Source organism: Aspergillus versicolor (assembly GCF_001890125.1).
Source record: "Aspergillus versicolor CBS 583.65 unplaced genomic scaffold ASPVEscaffold_2, whole genome shotgun sequence".
NCBI lineage: Eukaryota > Fungi > Ascomycota > Eurotiomycetes > Eurotiales > Aspergillaceae > Aspergillus > Aspergillus versicolor.
In genome coordinates this window covers 1,279,479-1,302,022 of record NW_024467525.1, presented here as the reverse complement: position 1 = coordinate 1,302,022, position 22,544 = coordinate 1,279,479, and the positions used below count along the sequence as shown (strand labels likewise).

General features: G+C 49.7%; 10 protein-coding genes across 10 annotated transcripts; 6 read left to right on the top strand and 4 right to left on the bottom strand.

Moving 5' to 3' along the window:
• Window positions 1-84: 84 nt before the first annotated feature.
• Window positions 85-645, bottom strand: ASPVEDRAFT_37680 (uncharacterized protein). Its single transcript, XM_040811543.1, has one exon. It carries the CDS (start codon window positions 560-562, stop codon window positions 200-202), a length of 363 nt encoding a protein of 120 aa, XP_040664000.1. The 5' UTR covers window positions 563-645; the 3' UTR covers window positions 85-199.
• A 756-nt stretch (window positions 646-1,401) lies between these two features.
• Window positions 1,402-2,695, top strand: ASPVEDRAFT_79902 (FAD-dependent oxidoreductase; the record flags this gene model as incomplete). The annotated part of the gene is made up of 3 exons (XM_040816780.1): window positions 1,402-1,565; window positions 1,614-1,960; window positions 2,013-2,695. The coding sequence occupies 3 exons, from the start codon at window positions 1,402-1,404 to the stop codon at window positions 2,693-2,695; spliced, it is 1,194 nt and encodes a 397-aa protein (XP_040663999.1).
• A 588-nt stretch (window positions 2,696-3,283) lies between these two features.
• ASPVEDRAFT_125447 (amidohydrolase family protein) lies at window positions 3,284-4,387 on the top strand (the record flags this gene model as incomplete). The annotated part of the gene is made up of 3 exons (XM_040806274.1): window positions 3,284-3,356; window positions 3,413-4,177; window positions 4,230-4,387. The coding sequence occupies 3 exons, from the start codon at window positions 3,284-3,286 to the stop codon at window positions 4,385-4,387; spliced, it is 996 nt and encodes a 331-aa protein (XP_040663998.1).
• Window positions 4,388-5,419: 1,032 nt separating this feature from the next.
• ASPVEDRAFT_79899 (VOC family protein) lies at window positions 5,420-5,940 on the top strand (the record flags this gene model as incomplete). Its single annotated transcript, XM_040816779.1, has 3 exons — window positions 5,420-5,559; window positions 5,610-5,772; window positions 5,845-5,940. The coding sequence occupies 3 exons, from the start codon at window positions 5,420-5,422 to the stop codon at window positions 5,938-5,940; spliced, it is 399 nt and encodes a 132-aa protein (XP_040663997.1).
• Window positions 5,941-9,115: 3,175 nt separating this feature from the next.
• ASPVEDRAFT_450436 (uncharacterized protein) lies at window positions 9,116-10,732 on the top strand. The gene is made up of 2 exons (XM_040813192.1): window positions 9,116-10,276; window positions 10,334-10,732. The coding sequence occupies exons 1-2, from the start codon at window positions 9,253-9,255 to the stop codon at window positions 10,603-10,605; spliced, it is 1,296 nt and encodes a 431-aa protein (XP_040663996.1). The 5' UTR covers window positions 9,116-9,252; the 3' UTR covers window positions 10,606-10,732.
• Window positions 10,733-11,399: 667 nt separating this feature from the next.
• ASPVEDRAFT_50016 (uncharacterized protein) lies at window positions 11,400-13,729 on the bottom strand (the record flags this gene model as incomplete). The annotated part of the gene is made up of 7 exons (XM_040814246.1): window positions 11,400-11,579; window positions 11,847-12,373; window positions 12,505-12,571; window positions 12,613-12,731; window positions 12,784-12,897; window positions 12,951-13,140; window positions 13,190-13,729. The coding sequence occupies 7 exons, from the start codon at window positions 13,727-13,729 to the stop codon at window positions 11,400-11,402; spliced, it is 1,737 nt and encodes a 578-aa protein (XP_040663995.1).
• A 338-nt stretch (window positions 13,730-14,067) lies between these two features.
• On the bottom strand, window positions 14,068-15,527 carry ASPVEDRAFT_37673 (SIR2 family NAD-dependent protein deacylase). Its single transcript, XM_040811542.1, has 2 exons — window positions 15,008-15,527; window positions 14,068-14,910 (listed from the first exon to the last, which is right to left on the bottom strand). Exons 1-2 carry the CDS (start codon window positions 15,321-15,323, stop codon window positions 14,264-14,266), a joined length of 963 nt encoding a protein of 320 aa, XP_040663994.1. The 5' UTR covers window positions 15,324-15,527; the 3' UTR covers window positions 14,068-14,263.
• Window positions 15,528-15,848: 321 nt separating this feature from the next.
• Window positions 15,849-17,129, bottom strand: ASPVEDRAFT_161379 (pyridoxamine 5'-phosphate oxidase family protein). Its single transcript, XM_040808588.1, has 2 exons — window positions 16,720-17,129; window positions 15,849-16,660 (listed from the first exon to the last, which is right to left on the bottom strand). Exons 1-2 carry the CDS (start codon window positions 16,781-16,783, stop codon window positions 15,924-15,926), a joined length of 801 nt encoding a protein of 266 aa, XP_040663993.1. The 5' UTR covers window positions 16,784-17,129; the 3' UTR covers window positions 15,849-15,923.
• Window positions 17,130-17,296: 167 nt separating this feature from the next.
• ASPVEDRAFT_125643 (aminopeptidase P family protein) lies at window positions 17,297-19,321 on the top strand (the record flags this gene model as incomplete). Its single annotated transcript, XM_040806291.1, has 10 exons — window positions 17,297-17,501; window positions 17,564-17,728; window positions 17,779-17,811; window positions 17,862-17,989; window positions 18,052-18,444; window positions 18,492-18,535; window positions 18,586-18,619; window positions 18,669-18,890; window positions 18,945-19,066; window positions 19,117-19,321. The coding sequence occupies 10 exons, from the start codon at window positions 17,297-17,299 to the stop codon at window positions 19,319-19,321; spliced, it is 1,551 nt and encodes a 516-aa protein (XP_040663992.1).
• A 693-nt stretch (window positions 19,322-20,014) lies between these two features.
• Window positions 20,015-22,151, top strand: ASPVEDRAFT_123099 (protein serine/threonine kinase activating protein nimO; the record flags this gene model as incomplete). Its single annotated transcript, XM_040806046.1, has 3 exons — window positions 20,015-20,527; window positions 20,652-21,983; window positions 22,035-22,151. 3 exons carry the CDS (start codon window positions 20,015-20,017, stop codon window positions 22,149-22,151), a joined length of 1,962 nt encoding a protein of 653 aa, XP_040663991.1.
• Window positions 22,152-22,544: the final 393 nt, after the last annotated feature.

The following is a 22,544-nucleotide window of genomic DNA, read 5'->3' as shown; positions in this document are numbered from 1 at the left end:
TGATCTTACTTGCTGGCAGCAAGGATCGACGCTGCCAATGCCCACTTAGCCTTCTGCAAACTGCTGAACGCTTGAATTGGAGTGGTGTTGGTATACGGCGTGGCCGAGAAGCACAACGCTGCTTTCCAGGTATATACATTAGAGTCCAGCTATTTTATCTCATTCCAATCCTCTTTATTCCTCGCCATATTCAGTGCCGTCACGGCTCAGCCACAGGAATCGTCGCATAGTAGGCCATCGCCTTGCGATTGGCCTCTGCACTCATCGGCTTGCCCTCCTCCGACATCTCGCTCATGAGCTTGAAATAATTAACATAAAACGCCGGTGAGTATGTACTGAAGATCTTGGCCGTCCCCGGTCCGATGTTCGAGAAGGTGTGCGGGCTGCGAGTTGGGACGACGACATAGTCGCCTGGATGGGCGTCGACAGGGTCCTTGCCAGGGATATGGAACCTCACCACGCCCTCCATGACGAGGAACGACTCGTCGTGCATTTCATGCCAGTGCGGGGGCGGCCCACGTGTGCCTTCTGGGATTATAATCTCTGCAGCACTGAAGCGCATGTCTGCAGCAGTCAATCAGCTACTATACGACCTTAGGGACGGATGGGCTACCTGTGTTCGAGCCATCTTCCATTATTCGCAGCTTCAGGTGTCCCAGAGTAAGGACATCGCCTCCTTTTACTGGGACAAAGCTGACAGGGCGATCGGGGACCTCCACAAGTGGTTTCTTCTGCTCAGACGACATGGTGTGGTGCGGTTTCTTATATTCCGGATTTCCAGTTGATGATTGTTCGATGTTGACCTTGAGATAGACGTGTCCGTGAGGCTTTTTAAAGAAACCAAAATACTTTTGGACTTCTTCTGGGGCTTATCGTTGTATGATTCCTTCTGTCATCTCGCTGGGTCTCTCGCCCGTGGGATCCGCAGGCCATCGGGTAAAGTGGTACGCTCCTGTGCCTCCTCACTCCTTCAGAAAAGTTCACAAGCAGCAGAACGAGATACCCCGCCGGCAATACACGCCAAAACAGCGGGATTATGCTCTGCTTACTGCCATGTGGATCGAATTTGCATCGCCGTTCTATCCGATCAGCCGGTGGTTCTGCACAAACCCTGAGAAGTGGACATGATGGATAAGCATGGGCCTGTGAGATGCAACCGTCTCAACGATCCTGGGGACAAAGAGCTGTATCAGCTGCTCAATACGATACTGCTGATACTCCTTTTCGTGAATATTCTGATACTCCTTTGTCAATATTCTAATACTCCTTTTGGTGAATATTGCCGAGTTCTGCTAATATAGTGAGCCGCGTTTCCCATATTAGCGTTTCTTCACACCCCTGCAGTTGTCTATCGTTTTTCTTTTTTCTGTTAACTCTCTTTCCTACTTTCACGTTTGAGAAATGGCGATTGCGCACTCAACAGACAAAATCATTATCATCGGTGCTGGTCCTGGTGGGCTGGTCCTTGCCCACTGTCTACGAAAACATGGCATTCCATACGAGATCTTCGAGCGCGAGAAAGCCAGTCAACCGAGAAAGCAGGGATGGGCGGTTGCATTAATTGAGTATGTACTTCATCCTATCCTAACCGTTTCAGATATTGACTACGATAGATCGCTTCCTGACCTAGAGGCATCCCTCCCAGCAGAGGTCTTCCAGCGACTTCCCACCGCCAGTGTCAATCGCAACATGGACAGCAACGACATATTCAGCATTATTGATGGAAAGACAGGAAATGTGACTGCTGCGGTCGGAGGTGAGGACTACCCCAGTTCTCGCTGCTTGCTGCGCGTCAACCGTCAAGCCTTCCGCCAGGTGCTATGCGAGGGCATCAAAGTCCAGAACGACAAAGAGCTCGACTATTACGAAGAGTTTGAAGATGGCGTTCTTGTACATTTCAAAGACGGCACTTCAACCACTGGCTCTCTTCTCGTTGGTGCTGATGGCGCTCACAGCGCCGGTACGTCCTTCCTATCTATATCCATCCCACCACATACTGACAAGTTTCATAGTTCGGAAACAGCTCTACAAATCCGCAAAACTCTCGCAAAGCAGCTTCTTCCCCCTCGCAGCAGAAATCCGTCTAAGCAAAGAGCAATACGAACCTCTGCACAAAATCGGCTCTGCGGGACTCTTCTCCTACGGGAAGAACCTCCGCTACCTCATCGGCCTGCTCAGCGTCTCCGAAGACCGCTCTTCAGCTCTCTACTACTGGGCCTGCTGTATCCGCAGCGACACTCCCGAGAAGGAATGGGAGTGGGTGCGCAACGCTACCAGCGAACAGCTCCACGAGCGCTGCGCCAACGAGACGAGGGACTTCGCGCCTTATCTCACGGATATCATCCGTCTGACCAAGCCTGAGACTATGGTGCAGCCCCCAGTGCGGTTTTTTGAGTTTACGCTTCCCGAGGAGCCGTCGGGGTCGGAGAGGGTTACGTTGTTGGGTGATGCGGCTCATGTTATGGTTCCGTTTTACCTTGCTGGGGCGAATACCGCTGTGCGGGATGCTTGTGATCTGGCGCGGTGTATTGTTGGGAATCCTGGGGATTCGAGTAGTTTGATTCGTGAGTATGAGGATCGGATGCTTACCAGGGGGCGGCAGATGGTGTTGCGTAGTCGCAAGGCTGGTCAGGATCCGACGCTGGATAATATTGTGGTTAGGGCTAATGAGGAGGGGTCGGGGATTCTTTGGTAGTGGTGACACTGCGTTATTTAGTTTAATGTTCGTCTTGTTGTATTCAAATCGTTTAATAGAAATATTACCAGTAAGCTGATGTTCTTTAATGCCTTGATGATAACTTCTACGTAAAAGATCATTGTATGCAGCAACACTGCAAGCCACCGTACAGTCAATAATACCATCCGGTATCAATATTCTAGTCCTAGCATGTTTCTCTCTATTTTAGACGTGCCGAGAACAAACTACTCCATTGACCACCCATAGGCTCGGCACAGTATCCGTGCTTACGACGAGATGTGTGGCATAGGAAGAGTCCTTTACCACCGGCAACTGTAAGCCTCCTGACTTCCGCGGGTCTCAAATCCCTCCGAGGCTGAATCAATGTCCGGATAGCCATCTGTGAGTTGGTAGGATGTGCATGATGATGCTGATGCATCCTTTCTCAGTAACCGTCGGCTAAAGTGGCACAGCCAGCCTCTTCTTCTTTCTCGGTAATCATGCATAACTGAAGGAGCGGTATTTGTAATGACAAGTCTGAAGCCGTATAAAAGATTATCTTATACCGATCTTGATCATAACCTGACACTAGCAAGATCAGCCAACATGTCGTCAACATCGAGCCCCCAGGCCAAGATTGATACCCACCACCACTTCATTCCAGATTTCTACAGAAAAGGTACAACCCAATTTCGTTCAGTTCCCTACTTTATCTTCAAAATAATAACTTTCTAGCGGTCGAAAATGCCGGCGGAGACCCCTCCGGCTTCCCAACACCACAATGGACCCCCTCGTCCGATCAAGCAGCCATGCAGACAAACGGGATAAGAACATCCATCCTATCCATAACATCTCCAGGCCCCGTAATCGCCGGCAGCGACGCAGCCGCACGCACTTTAGCCCGTCAAGCCAACGAATACGCCGCGTCCCTGCGCGACAAGCACCCAGCCCAATACGGCTTCTTCGCTGCCATGCCCAACCTCCTCGACACGCAGGGCTCGCTCGCGGAAATCAAATACGCCTTCGACGTCCTCAACGCCGACGGCGTCACCCTTTTTACTAGATACGGCGAGAAGAATCAGTACCTCGGACATCCCGAGTATATCCCCATCTGGGAGGAGCTGGATGCGCGCCGGGCAGTTGTCTTCATCCACCCGACTCACCCTATCGATCCGCATAGGGTGAACCACCTTTTCGCGCAGTCGACTGTGGACTATCCGCATGAGACGACTCGGGCGGCGGTGGATTTGATCTCGACGGGTACGAAGCGGAGGTTTTCGAAGTGTAAGGTGATTCTATCTCATGCCGGTGGGACGCTGCCCTGGCTTATTTCGAGGGTTACGCCCTCGCTACGCGAGGTGGAGGTTCCCGAGGGGATCAAGTCTTATGAAGAGTGGATGGAGGATTTTAGGTCTTTTTATTTTGATCTTGCGTTGTCGAGCTCGCCGTTGATTTTGGCTGCGCTTTTGGCTGCTGTCCAGCATGATCGGATTCTCTATGGTATGTTCGATGCCGTTTCTTTGGGGGTTTTGCTAATAGTTGGATTGTTTAGGGTCTGACTCGCCGTATGCACCGGCGGATAAGATTGCTCGCTTCAAGGTTGATCTGGATGATTATCCATTGGATGCAGGGCTCAGGGACAAGATTTACTTCAAGAATGCGCTGGCTATATTGCCCCGATTGGCCCAGTATTCTGCATCTCAGTCTTAAGAAGGGTGATAATTCGAAACATATAGCAAATAATGCAGTCAACATTTGTGATTACTATTCATCAATTGTATTGGCTATCTTGCCGAAGTCTTGGGCGTCATCAGCGAGGCGAGAATGTCCGATGTGATGTATCCACGATGAAGTGGCCTTGCTTGGTGGCTGAGATTGTCTCAGATCGATTGGCATTCAATGCTCAGCTAGTCAGCTCAATGCCCCAATTGGACGGTATAAATAAGCCTGCAGTTCAGTTCTAACCAGAAGATGCCCTATGCTGCGCTCGCCAGCTCTATAAATAAGGCTGAGGCCCCTCGAGAGATATCATCGCACGTCTTTCCTCTTCCCAGTAGTTATCTCTATCGAAAATCATGAGACCTAGCATTTTCCTGCCCTTTTATTTACTGGGCTCCCTCCCCAGGGTCATTGCCGTACAGCTTGTAAGTATCAGTGACTGACCAACACCATAACTCAATGTTGACTTTGCAGGAAATAACAGAAGTCCGGTATACGAATGGAAGCGAACCACGGGTCGCCACAGTCGATTTGCCCTATATCGATTCTTCTCTCCTCCCCAAGGACCAACCATGTCCGGATCTTCCCTTTTTGTAAGTGCGCCGAGAAACTGCCCTGAGAATGAGGGCTGATGGGCCATCACTCAGCATTCGCGAGGCGAGGCTATTGACAGACGAGCTCACTGTTCCAACAAAATGCTGGATATTCACGTACGTCAACCTAAACCTTTTGTTTCTTGCAAGGCATACTGAGATGTTCAGCGAACAATGTCACCAGTCGTTGGCGCCCATCACCAATGATGACCCGTATGTGTATTTGAGTAATGCTTCCGGGCGTACCGTTCGATGTTATAAGGAGTAGATATTTTAATTGGGTATATATTATATCAAATAAATATCAAAATCCAATGTCTCCCGTTTAGTCACCCGCAGGACCGGATCTGGTAATCCAAATAATCGCGGGGCGGATCACGTCACTCCAACACTCTTCCCAACTTCCAGGCATCTCTTCCAACTCTCCAAAATGGGTGCCGTTACTATTAAATCTCTAGACCACTTAGTCCTCACCGTCCGCTCCATCCCAGACACCGTAACCTTCTATACGACCCACCTGGGCATGAAGCATGAAGTCTTCGCATCGGCGTTGAACCCCACTATATCCAGGTACGAACCACATTAGCTTTTTTGTCCCGTTAATCTAATTTGTGAATTAGACACGCTCTCCTCTTCGGATCCCAGAAAATCAATCTCCACGAGTCAGGCAAGGAATTCGAGCCCAAGGCACAGAATGTCCAGCCCGGGAGTGGGGATTTGTGCTTTCTAAGCGACGAGAGTGTCGAGCGGGTTTTGGAGTACTTCAACAGTGCAAATATTGAGGTCTGTACCGTATATCGTACCATGGGTAGGGATTTATGTGAGCAGGAGTCATCTAACTAGGAATCAATATAGGTCCTTGAGGGTGGAAAGGTCGTTGAGAGGACCGGGGCACGTGGGAAGATTAGGAGTGTCTATGTGCGAGATCCAGATGGGAATCTAATTGAGTGAGTTTCCTTCTTCCTGGTGAGACTGTATTGGGTAGTTGCTGAGGCTTTCTCTAGGGTGTCTAATTATGTATGATGGGCGTCTGTGTCTGACTGCAGTAGCTGTGTATGAAAGCACTATTAATGGCTTGAGCGGGTTGTCTTGAAGATAGCAAAGTAGGCAGATTTTGCTATAATGGTCATATTTATTGCACAGTTACTATCAATTACCATTACTTTAGCTACGCAGATATGACACAGCACGGCCTTATGTATAGTTCCAAAGTCACTCAAAATTCGATTGTCATTAACATCTCAGTTAGTTAGGGCTATCTCGCGCTATCGACATAAGTACACGTACATTCAAGGATGAGGATTAGGACATCTGCCGGGAGACTTTCGAGGGTTGTAGTGTCCGACATTGTGAATAATTTATAGAGCTGAGTTAGCGGAGAGGGAAGAGCTTACGAGGTGAGTGAGATATCAATGGAAATATTTATATGATGACCATGGCTTCAAGGCTCGAAATGGTATTAGTCCTTTTACTCTGAGAAATCTTGATGGCATATGCCCTTTGTAATGATTTCAAGATGCCAGGCTGAAAGGCAAGAAGTGTAATAGGTCAAGGAAAGTGATGCGTGAAATGTTAGATAACACAAAGGACGACTTCACTGTTGTTACATGCACCACACATTGTGAGCTCTGCCATGAATTGTCTCAGATGTGTTGTGAATGAAAATAAGACCTTGTATAAAATAAACAACTATCTCCCAGTTGTGAACCACAGGCCGGACCTTACTACTACTTGTTTTAGTTCTCAGACATACTAAAATTGCGAATAAAATGGCATCTCTTCTGAGCCTTCCGCCAGAGCTTCTATATGCCATCATGAAAGAGGTAGCTCCTGACTGGGAAGATCGTGCCTGGCTTTTGGGACTGCGATTGACCAACCGTACGTATTACCTTGGTTCTGATAGAGAGCAAACGCATATAGGCTAACTGTTCTTAGGAAAATTCGATGACTTAGTGATCAGGCAGCTTCTTCATGATGTTCGAGCAGACGATGTCAAATTGCTGGGAATGGGACAATGTTACCCACCAATGGATTCAGCATTGGCCACAGCTACGAAGCTTCTTTCCACTTTAGTCTATGACTGGCAACATGGGCATAGATGCAAAATCCCGCACGCTCTAGTCAACACTGTGTGTCATACAGTTGACAAGGCGGTTGATTTCTTCTGCGGTCCAAGTACCTGTGGCGGGCTGGAGAATCTAGAAGAACTGAAAAAGATTTATACTGATGCCATGGTATCCGTTCTCGTTGGTGTGAAACAGCCAATGGCCATTATGGACGCTCTTGCTGGTGAAAACGATCGACAAGATCTGGATGGGGAAGAATGGCGTCGCGCTGCACTAATGACGGCTGCATATCTAGGTCGACTAGAAGATATGGAAGCACTGCTACAGACTGGAGACCTGGACTTCAACGCGGATTCTGAGGATAAATGGCTCTGTCCACCCCTTATGGCTGCCGCTCTGGGTGGCAGAGTGGACGTTATTCGGTTTCTTGCGGGACGAGGAGTCGATATGAAAGCCAAAACGAGGGAGAATGGAAATACGGCATTGCATTATGCCTCATTCGCAGGCAAAATTGACGCAGTGAAATTTCTTTTGGATAATGGGGCCGACGCTGAAGTAAAGAATAATAGAAGCGACACGCCACTTGCCTGGGCTTCCAACACCGGGCATGCCGATGTTGTTTCCCTACTCCAGTCCATAAAGAAAGTGGATGTCAGTCATGGCGATTGTGGGCGAAATTGTCCGCTAGTTCATGCTGTCCGCAGGGGGCATATGGATGTCGTCAGGATATTGTTCAGGACCAAACATGTTGACGGAAAAACTGCTGCTGACCATGGTGATGAGGATGGCGATGAGGATGACGATGAGTCCAGCGATGAGGATAGCGATGAGGAGGACATCGCGTATTTAGACAGCGATTATGAGGACAGCGGTTATGAGTATACTGATGATGAGGATAATGATCTCAATCATGACATTTACCACGGTTTTGCTCTTGCCCTCGACGGACATGATAAACTTATAGCGCTCTTATGTGTCACTGCATATAATGGAAAAGAAGAAATGTTCCAGCTTCTCCTTTCTCTTATATTGGTCGACAAGGACGACATGTGTGTACCTCTTGAGGCAGCAATCAAGGGCAAGAAAATCGGAATTGTACGAACGATCATGGAAACATTTCCTCGCATCCCAAAAACCTTCCAAGCCGCCCTGGGCCGGTCAGTTCTGATGGCCGCGGTGCAAGATGGAAGTGAAGAGATGGTCCGATATTTCTTGACCTTTGACGAGATGCCCATCAACGAGCCCAGCTTGCGCGGTCGAACACCATTGCACCGTGCCGTTGAATCTGGCGATGCTGGGAAAGTTTCGGCTCTCCTTGCAGAGCGCCATATCAATGTCAATGGTCCCTGTAGTACGAAACGAGGCGGTGCTACACCACTCCACTGCGCGATTGGCATGGCGCACCCGAGCCCAGACATTCTGCGTGCATTACTTGACCACCCGCGGATTAACGCTAACTGTCGGAACAACCTCGACACCACACCCCTTGCATTCGCAGTGTGCCGGGGAAATATCCCATTAGTAAAGACCCTCCTCGCGCGCAACGACGTGGAGCGGGAACCCGTCGACATTGACGGACATACACCGTTAGTTCTTGCTGCCTGGTTGGGGAATCTCTCTCTTCTGGAGATATTTCTCGGTATCCCATGGTGCAACATATGGCACAGAAACGGAAACGGAAAGACGGCGCTGGCCCTGGCAGCCGAGGAGGGCCATGTCGAAGTCGTGAAAAGGCTGCTAGATCCAAGACTTGGGGCAACTGGCTATATTTTGGATGATGCTGTAACAGCTGTAAACTTGGGAGAGCCGGAGCCATGGTATTATGATGGAGATGGTTGGGTTCGCAGGGGAAACTCTGCACTTGGAGCGGCACCAGGCCGTAGAGAGGAGATGGTGAAATTGATACTCGACGCTTATAACTAATTGGGCATGCATCCAGTTTTGAAAGTATGTGATACAGAATGAAGATGCTGTTTGTTGTTAGATGCTAGAAGGCAGACTCTTACTGCGAGATATATTACTTACTGAGGTTTCGATAGTTTAGTAGCTTGTGTTCCAATTGCATGTGCGACTGAGGTTTTTCTGTTGATAATAACACATCGCCTCACTTTATCATGTTTCTCCCCAAAAGTCCTTCATTCCCATTCAGATCTCCCTGCGTACAATCTCACACTCGCCTTCTCAACCTCACCTTCTCATGAATCCAATAAAACGCGAAAACGAAGAACCCATCCAAAAGGACGCCACGAAAAGAGTCAAGACAAAACATGATGAACTTTTCGAGCCTTTCTGGCTAATACCAGAACACCTCCTCCCTTTCCGCGTACATCTAAGCTCCATCAGTGAAAGCGACATTAAAATCACTTCTCCCCCTGAGATGCCGCGTTGGTACTCGAGCGAAGAGCGGACCGCAAAGATCGGAATGGCACTGAGAAAAGTGCTCCCCGCTTCGGGGGAGAGCACGACGAGCTCGGGGCTATACGACTCTGCCTATGTTTGTGTTACCCTGTTTGGGCGTTACAAAATTGTTGACTCAAAGGGCACGCTACTCCTTCCTGGGGAATATCTCGCAGATCCGGCCTACGATACCCAAGTGAAGTTGCTGCAGCTTGTCTTGTGTATTGTCAAAGGATTCCTTGAGGATATCAGGGCGAATACCTCTAAATTTGTGGCTATGCTATACCACTATTGCGCGGACAGAAGGGCATGGGAGGTAAAGTTGGTCAAGAAGCTGGTGCGAGAGGGTCTTGTTGTCATGACCACCGAAGACATCAAGCGCATTGAGGATTGGCGGCACCAAGCAGATAGAATCCCACCCGGTAACGACATATATGACTGGTATCGTGAAGATCTGACAATTCTTGAAAATCTTCAAAAGCCTCTCCACGGTATAACCCGGTCAATCGAAGACGATGGGAACCTTCCACCATTTATCACAGATGTAATTACTGCTGTTCACCGTCTGAAACAGAAGCTTAAAACACTCGAGGATTCCCAGCTGCCAGAGCAGCTACTTATCGAATTCGACGACGATGGTAACAATGATGGCGCCATTCACAACGAAGAGAAGCCTCAGTTCATCCCGCCGCCAGATCCCGACGCTGCCGAAAGCTTCTACCACTGGTGTCTAGAAAGACATGGTCGTTGGGCACGGAAAGGCGCATTCAACAGTTCAACATGTCACGAAGTCTACCAATTAGCCCGTCTAGATGATGTGAAATGTAAAGACCCCAAGAGCCTGCCGAGGGGGAATCACGGCCTCATTTCTGAGCTTACAGGCCACACTGAGCTGAACCTCCACAGAAACCCATGGGGCTTGCCCGCTCACAGTTTATACGATGCTATGAAGGGCTTGCATGTCGATGATCAGTACTATACCGTGCCGGTACGCGAGTTCCTACTTGACCTTGAGCCGTGGTACTTCCGCCAGCCTAGGGAAATCAAGGAGCGATTGCAGACTATGGATATTCTTGGGTGGTCACTTGGGGCGAATCTCTCTAGTAGACGAAACAAACTTCTTGGTCTGCCGGTTGGTGGAAGTATGGAGTGATCTTTTGCGTATTAGTGCATTTTCCCACGGCCGCTTTGGCAAGTACAACACCGTGTTTTGTGTCTGTAAGACCTTTCAAATAAAGGATTTAATTAACATGTCTAGCACGAACCTAGAGTGTTCTGCTTACCAACCTCCAACACCTCGTATCGGGATCTCACCTTAACAATCGACCCTCAGAATCCTATACTTAAACCTCATCATCCCATCAATATCATCAACTTCAATTAAGCCCAGTATTTGTACAAGCCCCATGAAAATCGCAATCGCCGGCGCCGGCGATCTCTCGCACTACTTCTACGAAGAACTCCCTTGTCACGGCCACGAAACAATCGCCCTAACGCGGTCCCCCAAGCCCTTCTTGTCTGCTCTTTCCATAGAACAGCGTATCACAGATTACTCCGTCCCCGATCTCGTCAGGAACCTAGCAGACTGCGATGCAGTCATTTCCACCATCTTCGCGCCAGGCCCGAATTATGTCGCGGTGCATCTCGCTCTCCTGGAAGCGTGCAAGCTCTCGCCAAGATGCAAGAAGATGATACCCTCGGAGTTTGCGGGGAATGTGGAAGAGTTTCTGCGTGACGAGCCGTCGTTCATGGCCGAGGGGCGGGACCCCGTTCGGAGGGCTCTGAGGGCCCAGAGTGATGTGAAGTGGACTCTTATTGTGAATGGGTGGTTTGCGGAGTATCTTGTACCAGCGGGTCAGCGGTATTTTGCGGATTTGGGGGGTGCGGCGTGGCCGATGGATGTTGTTAACAGAGTGTTTACGATGTATGGAGACGGGGAGAGGTCGGTTACTTTGACTTCTGCGAGGGACGTGGCGAGAGCGATGGCGAGATTGGTGGAGGCTGGGGCGAATGAGTGGGAAGAGTATACGCATCTTTCTGGGGAGACGGTGACGTGGGCTGGTCTGTACGAGATCTTGAAGAGAAGGGATGGGGGGTGGGAGGTTGTAAAGAAGAGTTATGCGGATGCTGTGAGAGAAGTTGAGGAGGCGGAGATGGTGGGAAGTGCTCAGCTGCAGCTGATGGGGTATACAGAAATCAACCGGGCCAATCTTGACAAGGCGAAGAAGCACAAGGAACTGTACTTCCAGGGATTGCATTTTCGTGGGATTGAAGAGATCATGGGAGCAGCCGAATCCAGGCCAGACTCTGTCATATAGTTCAGATGGGCAGCAACTAGAGCTTGTTGCTGACTCTCCTAGGTAGAATATAAAGACACTCTGCTTCTGCTAATACTGATCCATTCTGGTCCTTGATGTCTCCCTTCAGCTTCCACTTCCTGTTGTCCTTGACCTCGGTAATCCTCCCCGACACCACCACAGTACTGGGTGTCAGGACAGGTCCAACAAACTTCGTGTTCAAATAGGCCGTGACAGGCCCATCTTGGCCAGGCTCTCCACCACCCAAGCTCAGGCTCAATATGAGCCCCGTGAACTCATCAAGCAGAGTCGCAACGATCCCACCATGCAGAATACCCGGAAAGCCGTCTAAATCTGTGCCGAGGGTGCAGAAAACGCGAATCTCTGTTGTCGGTATCGCTTTTGGGGCAAATGGCTTGCTCCCTGGTGCCGGGCGGCGGTACTGCATGAGGCATTCTGCAATTGTGGAGGGGGTTTTGATTGTTGCTGAGAAGAGTCTATCCTCGGTTGTTGTGGATTTGTAGACGCGGGACGGCAGTGGCGAAGTGATGAAGTCGTCGTCGCGGAGCAACTGCGCAACCCAGGGGATGCCTTGGAAGTGGGAGAGGCTTTCTTCCATTTTCTCTGGTTTTAGAGGTTGATATGGTGAGATGGTCAAGCTACGAGCGGTTATCGTCGCCGTTTCGCGATCCTTGGACCTCACGTGCGGGCCGAGGCCGAAGCTCCCCGGATTCCCCACGATCTTCACTCTTTACTCTTTAATATTCGAAATTGGCAGATCTGTTTATCTCGTCTTCTATCTAAAGCATCATCTATCCAGCTCTTCGTTTCTTTATTCGTCAATAGCTGAACTCCTGCCCAACTAGCTTCTCGCTCAGCTTCCACAACTTCTCGGCTTCCACCTTGTCTGTGGCCCATGGCTTCACAGTGTCCGTCCAAGGATCGGCTATATGACAGTCCTGCAAATACGCCCCGTTGTTCTCTGCCGATGAAATGTTAGCATGGTATTCGGGCTCTGGAGCCTGGCATCTCACCTTGCAGGGCGGGCTCAAAAGCAGCATAAACAGTCGTCGCTGCTCCTTCCTGGTCCGTCTTCAGCCGGAGTTCCCGCCAGCCTTCCTCGTTCCCCAGAGATCTGTCAAGAGCATCTATAGTACCCATCAGCAACTTGCCATACATGGGGATCAGGTCAAACACGTACTTAAGGCAGCAATATCTGTGTCCAAATCCTCCAAGCCCGATGAGAGAGAAGTGCTGAAAATGACTCCAGGATGCAGACTATAGGCCAACAAGCCCTTGGGTCCCAACTTCTCCGCCAGTGAAACGGCCATCAGGATGTTGGCTGTCTTCGACTGGCCATACGCAGACCATTTATTATAAGTCTCTCCTTCCTGCCGACTTTGTTAGACAAACAAACAGTATGGGGCGCGAGATCCTTACACGAAAGTTATAATCTGCCCACCGAATTGGACCCAGTCGGTGACCGTCACTGCTAACATTGACCACGCGTGGAGAGCGAGACGCCAGAATCTTATCTATAATCAAATTCGTAAACAGAAAATGACCCAGATGGTTCGTCGCAAACTGATTCTCGAAGCCGTCAGGGCTCAGCGCAAACTTCGTAGCCATGATTCCTGCATTATTAACGAGCACGTCGATGTGCGGTACATCATCCCAGCTTTTGACCTCTGCAGCAGCCTCGCGCACCGCAGCCAGCGAGCCTAAATCAAGCTGCAATAAACGGACTTGAACCTGCGGTTGCTTTTGCGAAATTGCATCTGCGGTTTTCTGAAGCTTGCTGGTGTTCCGTCCGGCTAGGATGATCAGGGCAGGTTGTGCCCGTGCGATTGCCTCCACGAATGTCGCCCCTATACTGGTTGGTGATGGGCCGGTGGTCAAAACCACTTTGCCTTTGATCTCTGCGGGGAAATGGCCCGCGAGCTCCTCGGCCGTCGTGGTTTCGTTATAAGAGGGAGCCATTTGGAAATGATATGCGTAGCAGTTGCAATGTAGAACTCTGCTTGACTGGGCCCTAGGGGTTTTTAATAATAATATGTCACCTTAACCCGCGATTGAGGTTGGTACGAGCATTCACAGTAGACGCAATTCATTAGGTGTCGCGCTGGGCGCTATTTATTTAGTTCGGCGTTGTTGGAGTTGGAGAAATGACACCATCGCAGCTGATGTGCTGACAGTAAAAGCGTAACAGCGCCTATCTCCGAGCCTGCCCGCAACGGATTAATCCATCTAGAATATTTAACCCCGACCTTTGCTCCGCTCTACTTTTGTTTAAGTAAATGTTTTAGGAAATATAAGGATTCCAGTTCAAGGTACTAAGTGCCTAGGTACCTATCCAAACAAACGCCCAATTCGTCACTCATCGCACGAGATCTCTATAAAAGCAAGGGCACTTTCCACTATGGTGTCCATGATCGCTAAACATACAGCAAAAAATTGCATCCTCGCTTCTAATCACTCCATTACTCATAACTCAGTCCAAGCGATCAACGCCGATCAAACCTCTCCAATGACACTCTTCAAAATCTCTGGCACAATGGCGCCCGCGTCGCCCTCGAAAAACCAATCATTCGATGTAAGCTTCCCTTTCGCCAAATCATTTGGATCCATGTTCACCAATGCAACCCTCGCTCCTTTTGACCTCGCCTTATCAACATAGCCTGCGGCCGGCCAAACCCTCGAACTCGTCCCAATGACCAGCATCAGATCGATCTTCCCCTGCGACATCCAATCATCCACGAAATCCAACGTATGTGACGGCAGAGCTTCCCCAAACCAGACGACGCCCGGCCGTAATAGACCTTCTTTGCACTCTGGGCATTGCGGGAGCACATCAAGAGGTAATGGCTCAAGTGGGATGCGCTCGTCAGAGATGTCTAGCTCTGTTTCTCCATGTTGTCCCTCTTCCTGACCTCTTCCCATGGCCTGATATAGCGACTGTGACGCCTCCTCGCCTGTTTTATCATCCGACGAGGGAACCGGTTCGGGAAAGTTTCTCGGTATCGCAAGTGCAGGGACAATCGGATCCGTAAAATCGTTCTCGCGAGAATACTTGCAGTAGAAGGAGGTGCATTTAACCGTAAACAGATTCCCATGGAGGAGATGAAGTTGCTCGAGGGGGTGACTTGCTCGCTGTGAAAGGCCTATAAACACCACATAACCCATCAGCAACTCCACAGCTTAACACCCATGCCGTATAAAACAGATCAGACAAAAAATAGAAAGCAGTCACAAACGCACCATCAACATTCTGACTCAATGTGACAAACTCCCTGTTCTTCCTCGCCAGCTCCGCCAGCGCATAGTGTGCACGATTCGGTTGCGCCTTGAGCGCCATATGTCTCCTATAGCTGTAGAACTGCCACACCAGGTCCGGGTTCGCCTCGAAGGCCTCTGGTGTGGCTAGCTCTGTTGCGTCGTGCGAGCGCCAGAGCCCACCGGCGCCGCGGAATGTTGGGAGGCCCGATGAGGCGGAGATGCCGGCTCCTAGGAGCGCCATTATCCGCTTGCTCCCCTTGAGGTATTCTTGGAATGATTTGACGTCGGTAGACACCATGGTGGGTGAGTACTGCGGGGGTGGTGAGGAGGTGGTACTTTAAGGCGCGTGGTGGGTGGTGTTGGTCTTGAGGGGCGTTCAGGAATTTTATAGATTGTGAACTTCGTGTGAGATCAGTAGAGTATGAGTCTTGATCCTAAGGGATTTTTTGAGTCACTAAAAGTGGGGGGTTGTAAGTATAGATGGACGATCGAGACGCGTGAAACCAGTTCACTTTGGGAGCTATGACGCGGGGTCTGCGGAGTTGGTGCAGATCGCTGATGCCTGAGGTCTCAACGAAGTATATTAACAGTCAACCTTGAATATCACTTTAAGTATTGGTTCAACTCATTTTTATGGTTCTTGGCGTTTTTATGGCATTTATACAATATTATAGTAAGTTGATAGCTCTGTGGGTATAGTTGAAATTGTTATGTGTTTGGATTTATTCGGCAAAGCAACTATATATATTCGAGAACACCAACCAAGTATAATTAAAACGATAACCAAAAATCAAAACCTAACAAGAAATAAAACACCAGATTTAAAAAATGTTCTTAAGTAAAGACAATCATTTCAATCAATTGGTACTAAGGTCGTTATCTCCTATTACATCTATTCCTAATGTTGTTCTTCCTTAGGAAGAGGAATTCCCACCGCAGACTCTGCATAGTCTCGGTTCTGCGCGTTCATGCTCGAGATGTACGAGGTTACATACTCCGGTACTCCTTCAATTTTGTTCGAGGAGCTCGGTACCGGTTGCCCGAATGTCTCCCATACGGGTACGACCCCGGTCCAAACGCGGTCTGTGACTTCTGCATTATCCGTATCCTTTCTCTCATCCGAAACACCACCGTCGCGAATCTTTCCGCTACCATCGACAACTTTAACCTTGAGAATAACGGTAGAGGACATCTCAGCATTGTCGGGTGGAACCCGAGAGTGCTTCCAACGATCCGAAAGCACCGAATTGGTGATAAGCTCCATGGCCCAAAGCTTCTCAGCTTCATCAGTGACAAGTTTCGCATAGCCATGGAGAATGGCAGAGCGATAGTTGTAACTATGAGAGTTTGGCGTGAGAGATAAGATCAATCCGTCCACTTTGCTAGCAGCCACACAGATTGGCAGTCCATCGCCATCGGATGCCCGTGCCAAGTTCATGATCCGTGAACTGACATAGCCATGAAGGTAGCAGTCCAAAGGCTCACCGATGCCGGCTGAGGGGTAGTCGAAGGATGCCATCTGCCCAATCATTGGCAAGATCGCGGGAAATGGGTCAGAGGGGCCCGGGTTGAAAGATACATGGAGGACCTGGCTGGAGTTTATGATGGAATGGATCGCACCGAGGTCATAGGTAGCTTTGGTGGTGTTAGCAAATATAGAACATAATCCCTTCCATACACCGATGCGGTCGAACCTCTGTGCTTGTACCGGTTGGCGGTGTTTGACTCCTTCTTGGGATAAACGAGTGTCTTCCCCATTTTCGGTGTTTATTGGTAATAGGCACTCTGGGAAACACACTTGAGTGTTACAAGGCGGCTTTTATATCCAGAACAAAGAGGGCAAGTTATTTGAATTGAGTCACGGATTATTTACCCATATGGCGTAACTGATACGCCCTTTGATGGATTAGTTGTTCCATGATTCAAGTGATGTCCTCCACTTATCTCGTATCTTCGGTGCTGAGCAACAATCCTATAGGTTCCCTAGAGCGACAATCCTTGTGATCTCGACATTGCCTATGGAAGAAGGCCCATCCGAGCTGCAAGCCAGGATTCTGGATGCTTGATAATTGGAGGACCGGAGTATGAACCCTGGACAATGATTGCAACAGATCAACAGTGATTGGCGGATAGCGCCGACAGAGGATCATCATGGCCTGAGGCATGAGTCAAGCTCCTTTCGGAGGCGGTCAGCGAGGCCGCAGCAGTATGCGATAACCATTCTGGCGTGAGCATCCGATAACACTCCGAAGCTTAACCAGAACATTCAGCATGGCGACATGCAGATCCGCTGTGCGCCAGTGGCCTCGATACCTTCGACGTCCAAACCCGGTGGGTATCCTTCCACGGTTAGGCCAGCCGAGGGTTCAAACTCAACCTACCGTTCGCCGCGGATATGCTTCGATCTCGGCCGCAGAGCTTAAGTTTGGACAGCCGTTACACGAGACACATCCGCATTTGCTGAGTCCCGGAGAGTGTATGTGCCTGGGATATTTCCTTCTTTAGGCCTCCAGTGATCAAGAAGTTGACATCGCACAGTGACGCCCGGAATCAGCGCCCTCGAGTACGCCCAGCGTCGTTCACGACTCGCAAACAAACTCCCGAAACATGCAGTTGCTGTCCTGGCGGCCGCGGAAGTGACCTACCGAGCTTCGGGGATCTTCAACGAGTATCGTCAGGACTCGAACTTCTTCTATCTTACCGGTTAGCACATACTGCGCGCAAAACTGGGAGCAATTGACTGATCGATTTAGGCTTTAACGAGCCGAACGCCCTAGCTGTCATTGGTAATGCCTTCGTGGATATTAGGTGACCGTCAGTAGCTGATCGAATATAGTGAACGATGGTTCGGGCGACAACCACCTCTTCCACCTGTATAACCGCGAAAAAGATGCAAGGGCTGAGCTGTGGGATGGTGCTCGCTCAGGCACACAGGCTGCGATAGACGTATTTAATGCCGACGAAGTAAGGATTGCCCAGGTTTCTATGCTTTCAAAACTGTTTTGGTATTAATACGTTGCGTGCAGTCAGGCGATATCGAAAGTATTGGCGAAATCCTCCCCAAACTCCTCTCCGACGCGACAGAGATCTACACGGATATCCCAGCCTTCAACCCAGGACGGTCATCTTTACACCGCTATCTGTACGGTCCAAGCGGTGCATCTGAGAAGCTAAAGAAACTTGTTGATCACCGCAAGGTTAAACCGCTACGTCCGATTATGAATGAGATGAGGGCCTTCAAAAGTGAGGAAGAGGTTGTCCAGCTGCGACTAGTTGGCCAGGCATCTGGGAGGGCATTCACCGAGGCCATGAGGCATACATTTACAAAAGAAAAGGATTTGACGTCTTTTTTGGAATATAACTTCAAGGTCAATGGCTGTGACAACAGTGCCTTCGTTCCCGTCGTTGCTGGTGGTTCGGTACGTATAGGTTTCTTATCGGGGGTCACGTATACTGACAGAGACAGAACGCTCTAAGTATCCATTATACGAAAAATGATGATGTTCTAAGGTAAGTATGATCGGCACGGAAGATTTCCGAATCAACTGACTGGATGTTAGGGATGGAGATATGGTGTTGGTTGACGGAGGCGGTGTATGGTTCCTTGATGGAGACCCGAAAATCTTAAGCTAATTGCATGCAGGAAATGGGGACGTATATCTCCGATATCACTAGGACGTGGCCAGTCAGCGGCAAGTTCTCGGATCCCCAGCGCGACCTTTATAACGCGGTGTTGAACGTGCACCGCAGCTGCGTCTCCCTTTGCAGAGAGAGTGCAGGACTGTCGCTTGACCGCTTACACGGCATTGCCGAAAATGGTCTGAAGGACCAACTGCGGCAGATAGGATTCGATATTTCGGGAGACGTAAGTTCTTGTTGCATGGTCTACCTTGTTGGTTGGCGCTGACCGCGATTTCAGCATGACCTGAGAACGCTTTTCCCTCATCACCTGGGACACTACATTGGACTGGATGTTCACGATTGTGCCGGGTACCCCAGGACTTATGATCTTAAGGCTGGTCAATGTATCACCATAGAACCGTGAGTATCAGCTAGTTATACCTTGGTATCCGTGCTTATTCCATTCCCAGTGGCATCTACGTTCCAGATGATGACCGATGGCCGGCCAAGTTCCGAGGCATCGGTATCCGCATCGAGGACAGTGTATGCGTCGGAGACGACAATCCTATTATATTGACAACTGAGGCAGTGAAAGAGGTATGTTCCTTCTCTCTTGAGTGGTGGTTTTTATTGTCGAGGATGGTTGGAAAAGTGCTAAGGCGGTGTATTTTCTAGGTGGACGATATCGAGGCACTGCGTGATTAGGATATAAAGGGATGGGGAGATTATTAGACATATACCCATTGCATACTTGTACGATAGGAGGACAAGCGTTGTATGTTTACTTTGTTGGGGTAGTTAGTAGTTGGCCGTGAGACGATCATTGTAGCATTGCGTCGGAGTCGACGTGCAAGGATAATTGTGCTTCCCAAGAATCAGAGTAAAGATGAAGAACAAGAATAATCGGCCCAAACTGGATCTCCAACCGCAAGAATCCAGCAAGTTTGCAGGCGGATTCATCGCGGTCGCGGTGCTGAAAGAATGGACGCGGTGGTTGTCTGGTGCACATCCCGCAGCCAAAACAAACGAACGGGCTCCACCAGCCTTTGCCTGACACGCCATTAGTTTAGTTCGGCCTCCTCAATCCTGCAATCGCTCATCATAACTCCTCTGTTCCACCACACTCGCCTCCTGCACCTTGGATCTGGCAGTTTATTGCTTGCCTCTTGCTCGAGGCTCTGCCTTCCTCACCGACGCTCTCTGACTTCTGTTTTCCTGCTATCGCGTGTACAATGGCACTTTTCTGAGCGACTGTTTTCTTACTCTTCGAGACGTGTCGCCTTGTCGCGTGCTCTGCCTCCCCTCGTTGACGAGCATTTCGACGCTCAGCTCCTTTCTCCCTAAAGTGCCTTCGTGTATTGTTACCTTATGGCAGCAGTATTCATACCCCCTTCGCGCGAGACCTCCCTGAACATGTCGACTCGCCGGCCGCTTGCAGACGTGCCGAATGCCACCAACTCCCCTCACAGAGCAGGCCTCGTGCCTGCCAAACGTCCCCGGTCGACAAATGCACCGATTGACATCCCTTACGGCCAGCCTCCTCCGAAGAAACAAGTGGTAGACGAAACCGGGGCTGAAGCTCAATCCACAAGTCAGACCAAGCTCTCCACCGTCCAGGGCACGGACTCGAAGCTATTTACCCGCAGGTCCAACAATACTCAGCCAAGTGCCTTTGAAAAGAAGCTGGTAGCTGCCAGAGACAGGGACCGGCAACCCCAGTCGAAAGGTGCAAAGCAGGAGAAGCCGCCCGCGGAAAATATTTCGATCAGACAATGGCAGCGACATTACAGAAAGGCCTTTCCTCACTTTGTCTTTTACTTTGATGCCATACCAATTGATGTCCGCAGCAAATGTTCGAGGCAGGTCATAGCTCTGGGAGCGGTACGTATTTAACGCAACCAAATTCTGGTCTCTAGTCCTTTTGGTTGGCAAGGGGGCCTTTCCAGATTTACGCTTGCTCCCAACTTATTTGACCTTGTTGATTGCTTGCTGACAACATCTGCAGCGCGAAGAAAAGTTTTTCTCTCGCCTAGTTACCCATGTCGTTACCTCCCGCCCAATCCCTCCTGAGATTGAGAGACGAGCGCACACGGAAAACACCCACGAGACGGCGCCAGAACTAATGGGGGATGGCATGTTGGAAACAATCAACCCAGCGGAACTTGAGATGCATCTTCACCTAGCTACGTGCCCTGGACGTGAACGGAACCACGATGTCTTACACCGGGCACGGGAAATGGGAATGAAGATATGGGCTATTGAGAAGCTGCAACGGATGATTGCTACTATCAACGACACAGACATCGCCAATTCGAACAATGTCTCACGAAACGCCGTCGGTGGTACCCAAACCAAATCTCGAGGGAAGGACGATTTGTCACAGGTTCTTCAGAATGAGCTCAATGGACCCTCAGACCGCAGCCACTTGTCCGTACTGAAGGATCTGGTCCTATTCAAGGGACCTTTCATTTATATCCATGACATGGACGAAAAAACACGACCTGTTATGGTTCGAGAATATCCCAAAGTCGCCAAGAGGCAGGATGGTATATGGCCACAATTCAGAAGTGCACCACTAGGGAAATGCCCCTTTATTGAGGATGTCCCATCTAAACGCGACGCAGAGAGGCAACGTGTTCGCCAAGAGAAGGAAAAGAAGGAATTTATCAAGCCTCCGGTGCCCCAGCTGAAAGATACCGTTGTTAAGAACCAAAACGAAGACGAGCAATTGCCTGTCAAAAAGGAGACGAGCCCTCTCGAAGGAGACGAGCCCACACCTCCGCCGTGTGTGAAACAAGAGGAAGCTCTGGATGCTAATCAAGAACCTCCGCTGTCCCCCAAGAAGAGCTCAGAGAGCTTCGTTCCACCTCACCTCAAACGAAAAGGTCCATTCTATCATGGCCGGGAACCGGCAGCTTCCGGCGTGCAGCCTTCGAATATCACCTCAGCGATTCGCTCCCAGATGGTGTCATCAACAGCTGCTGCGCCAGGGGGTGCGAAGGCTGGTTTAAGCAAGGAAGTCCACGAATTGAAACGCAAAGTTCTCGAAAAGAGTCACGTTGGATTCTCGGCTACTGCCACACAACCTTATCGACCTCAGGAGGCATCTGCCAACGTAAACACAGAAAACGCGAACGGTGCCCGGTTGGCCAAGTCAAACCGCCCAGATAAGCTCGGAAATATTGAGGAAGAAACTACACAATCAGAGGGAACGGACCCAACAAAGTCCCGGATTATTCTCCGTAAAGGCGGAGAGCAGAGAAAGAAGGAAAGACGGAGAGACCCGAAGCCAGGGTATTGCGAGAACTGCAGAGATAAGTTCGATGATTTTGATGAGGTAGGTTGATCGTTACGAAAAGAAGTGGGCAAAAATGCTAACCAACCCCAGCACGTAATGACAAGAAAGCACCGCAAATTCGCGGCGAACAACACGAACTGGGCAGAGTTGGACTCGCTGCTCTTTCAGCTCGAACGACCCCTCAAGGAAGAATACGATTATGTCTAGTATACCCGGATTTACCGAATATCACACGAATAGCGACCATATGTACAGCGTATCTCCAGGCTTTTCTAACATTTTTTATCTCAGCATATCTTTTGCTTCAGACCTTGCCACATATGGCAGCGTTGCGTCAAATCCGGGCTGCCTTGCTTTATACCACGCATTTCGTTGGAATGGTATATGCTCGAACAGAGCAGTGAGAGCTTTAATTGGTTTTGCATTTGTTCGCCTTCGCTTGTTGATCTTCGTTTTGACTTGTCTTCGTTTGCTTCCTTGATGCTTCCTTGATTTATTTCGTTCCCTTCTTACTGCGGTTGGTTTTCACCATATTCACGTTCTACGGAACAGTGTCATAGCACCGGTGTTCTTGGATTTGCTTACTCTTTTCATATCTTC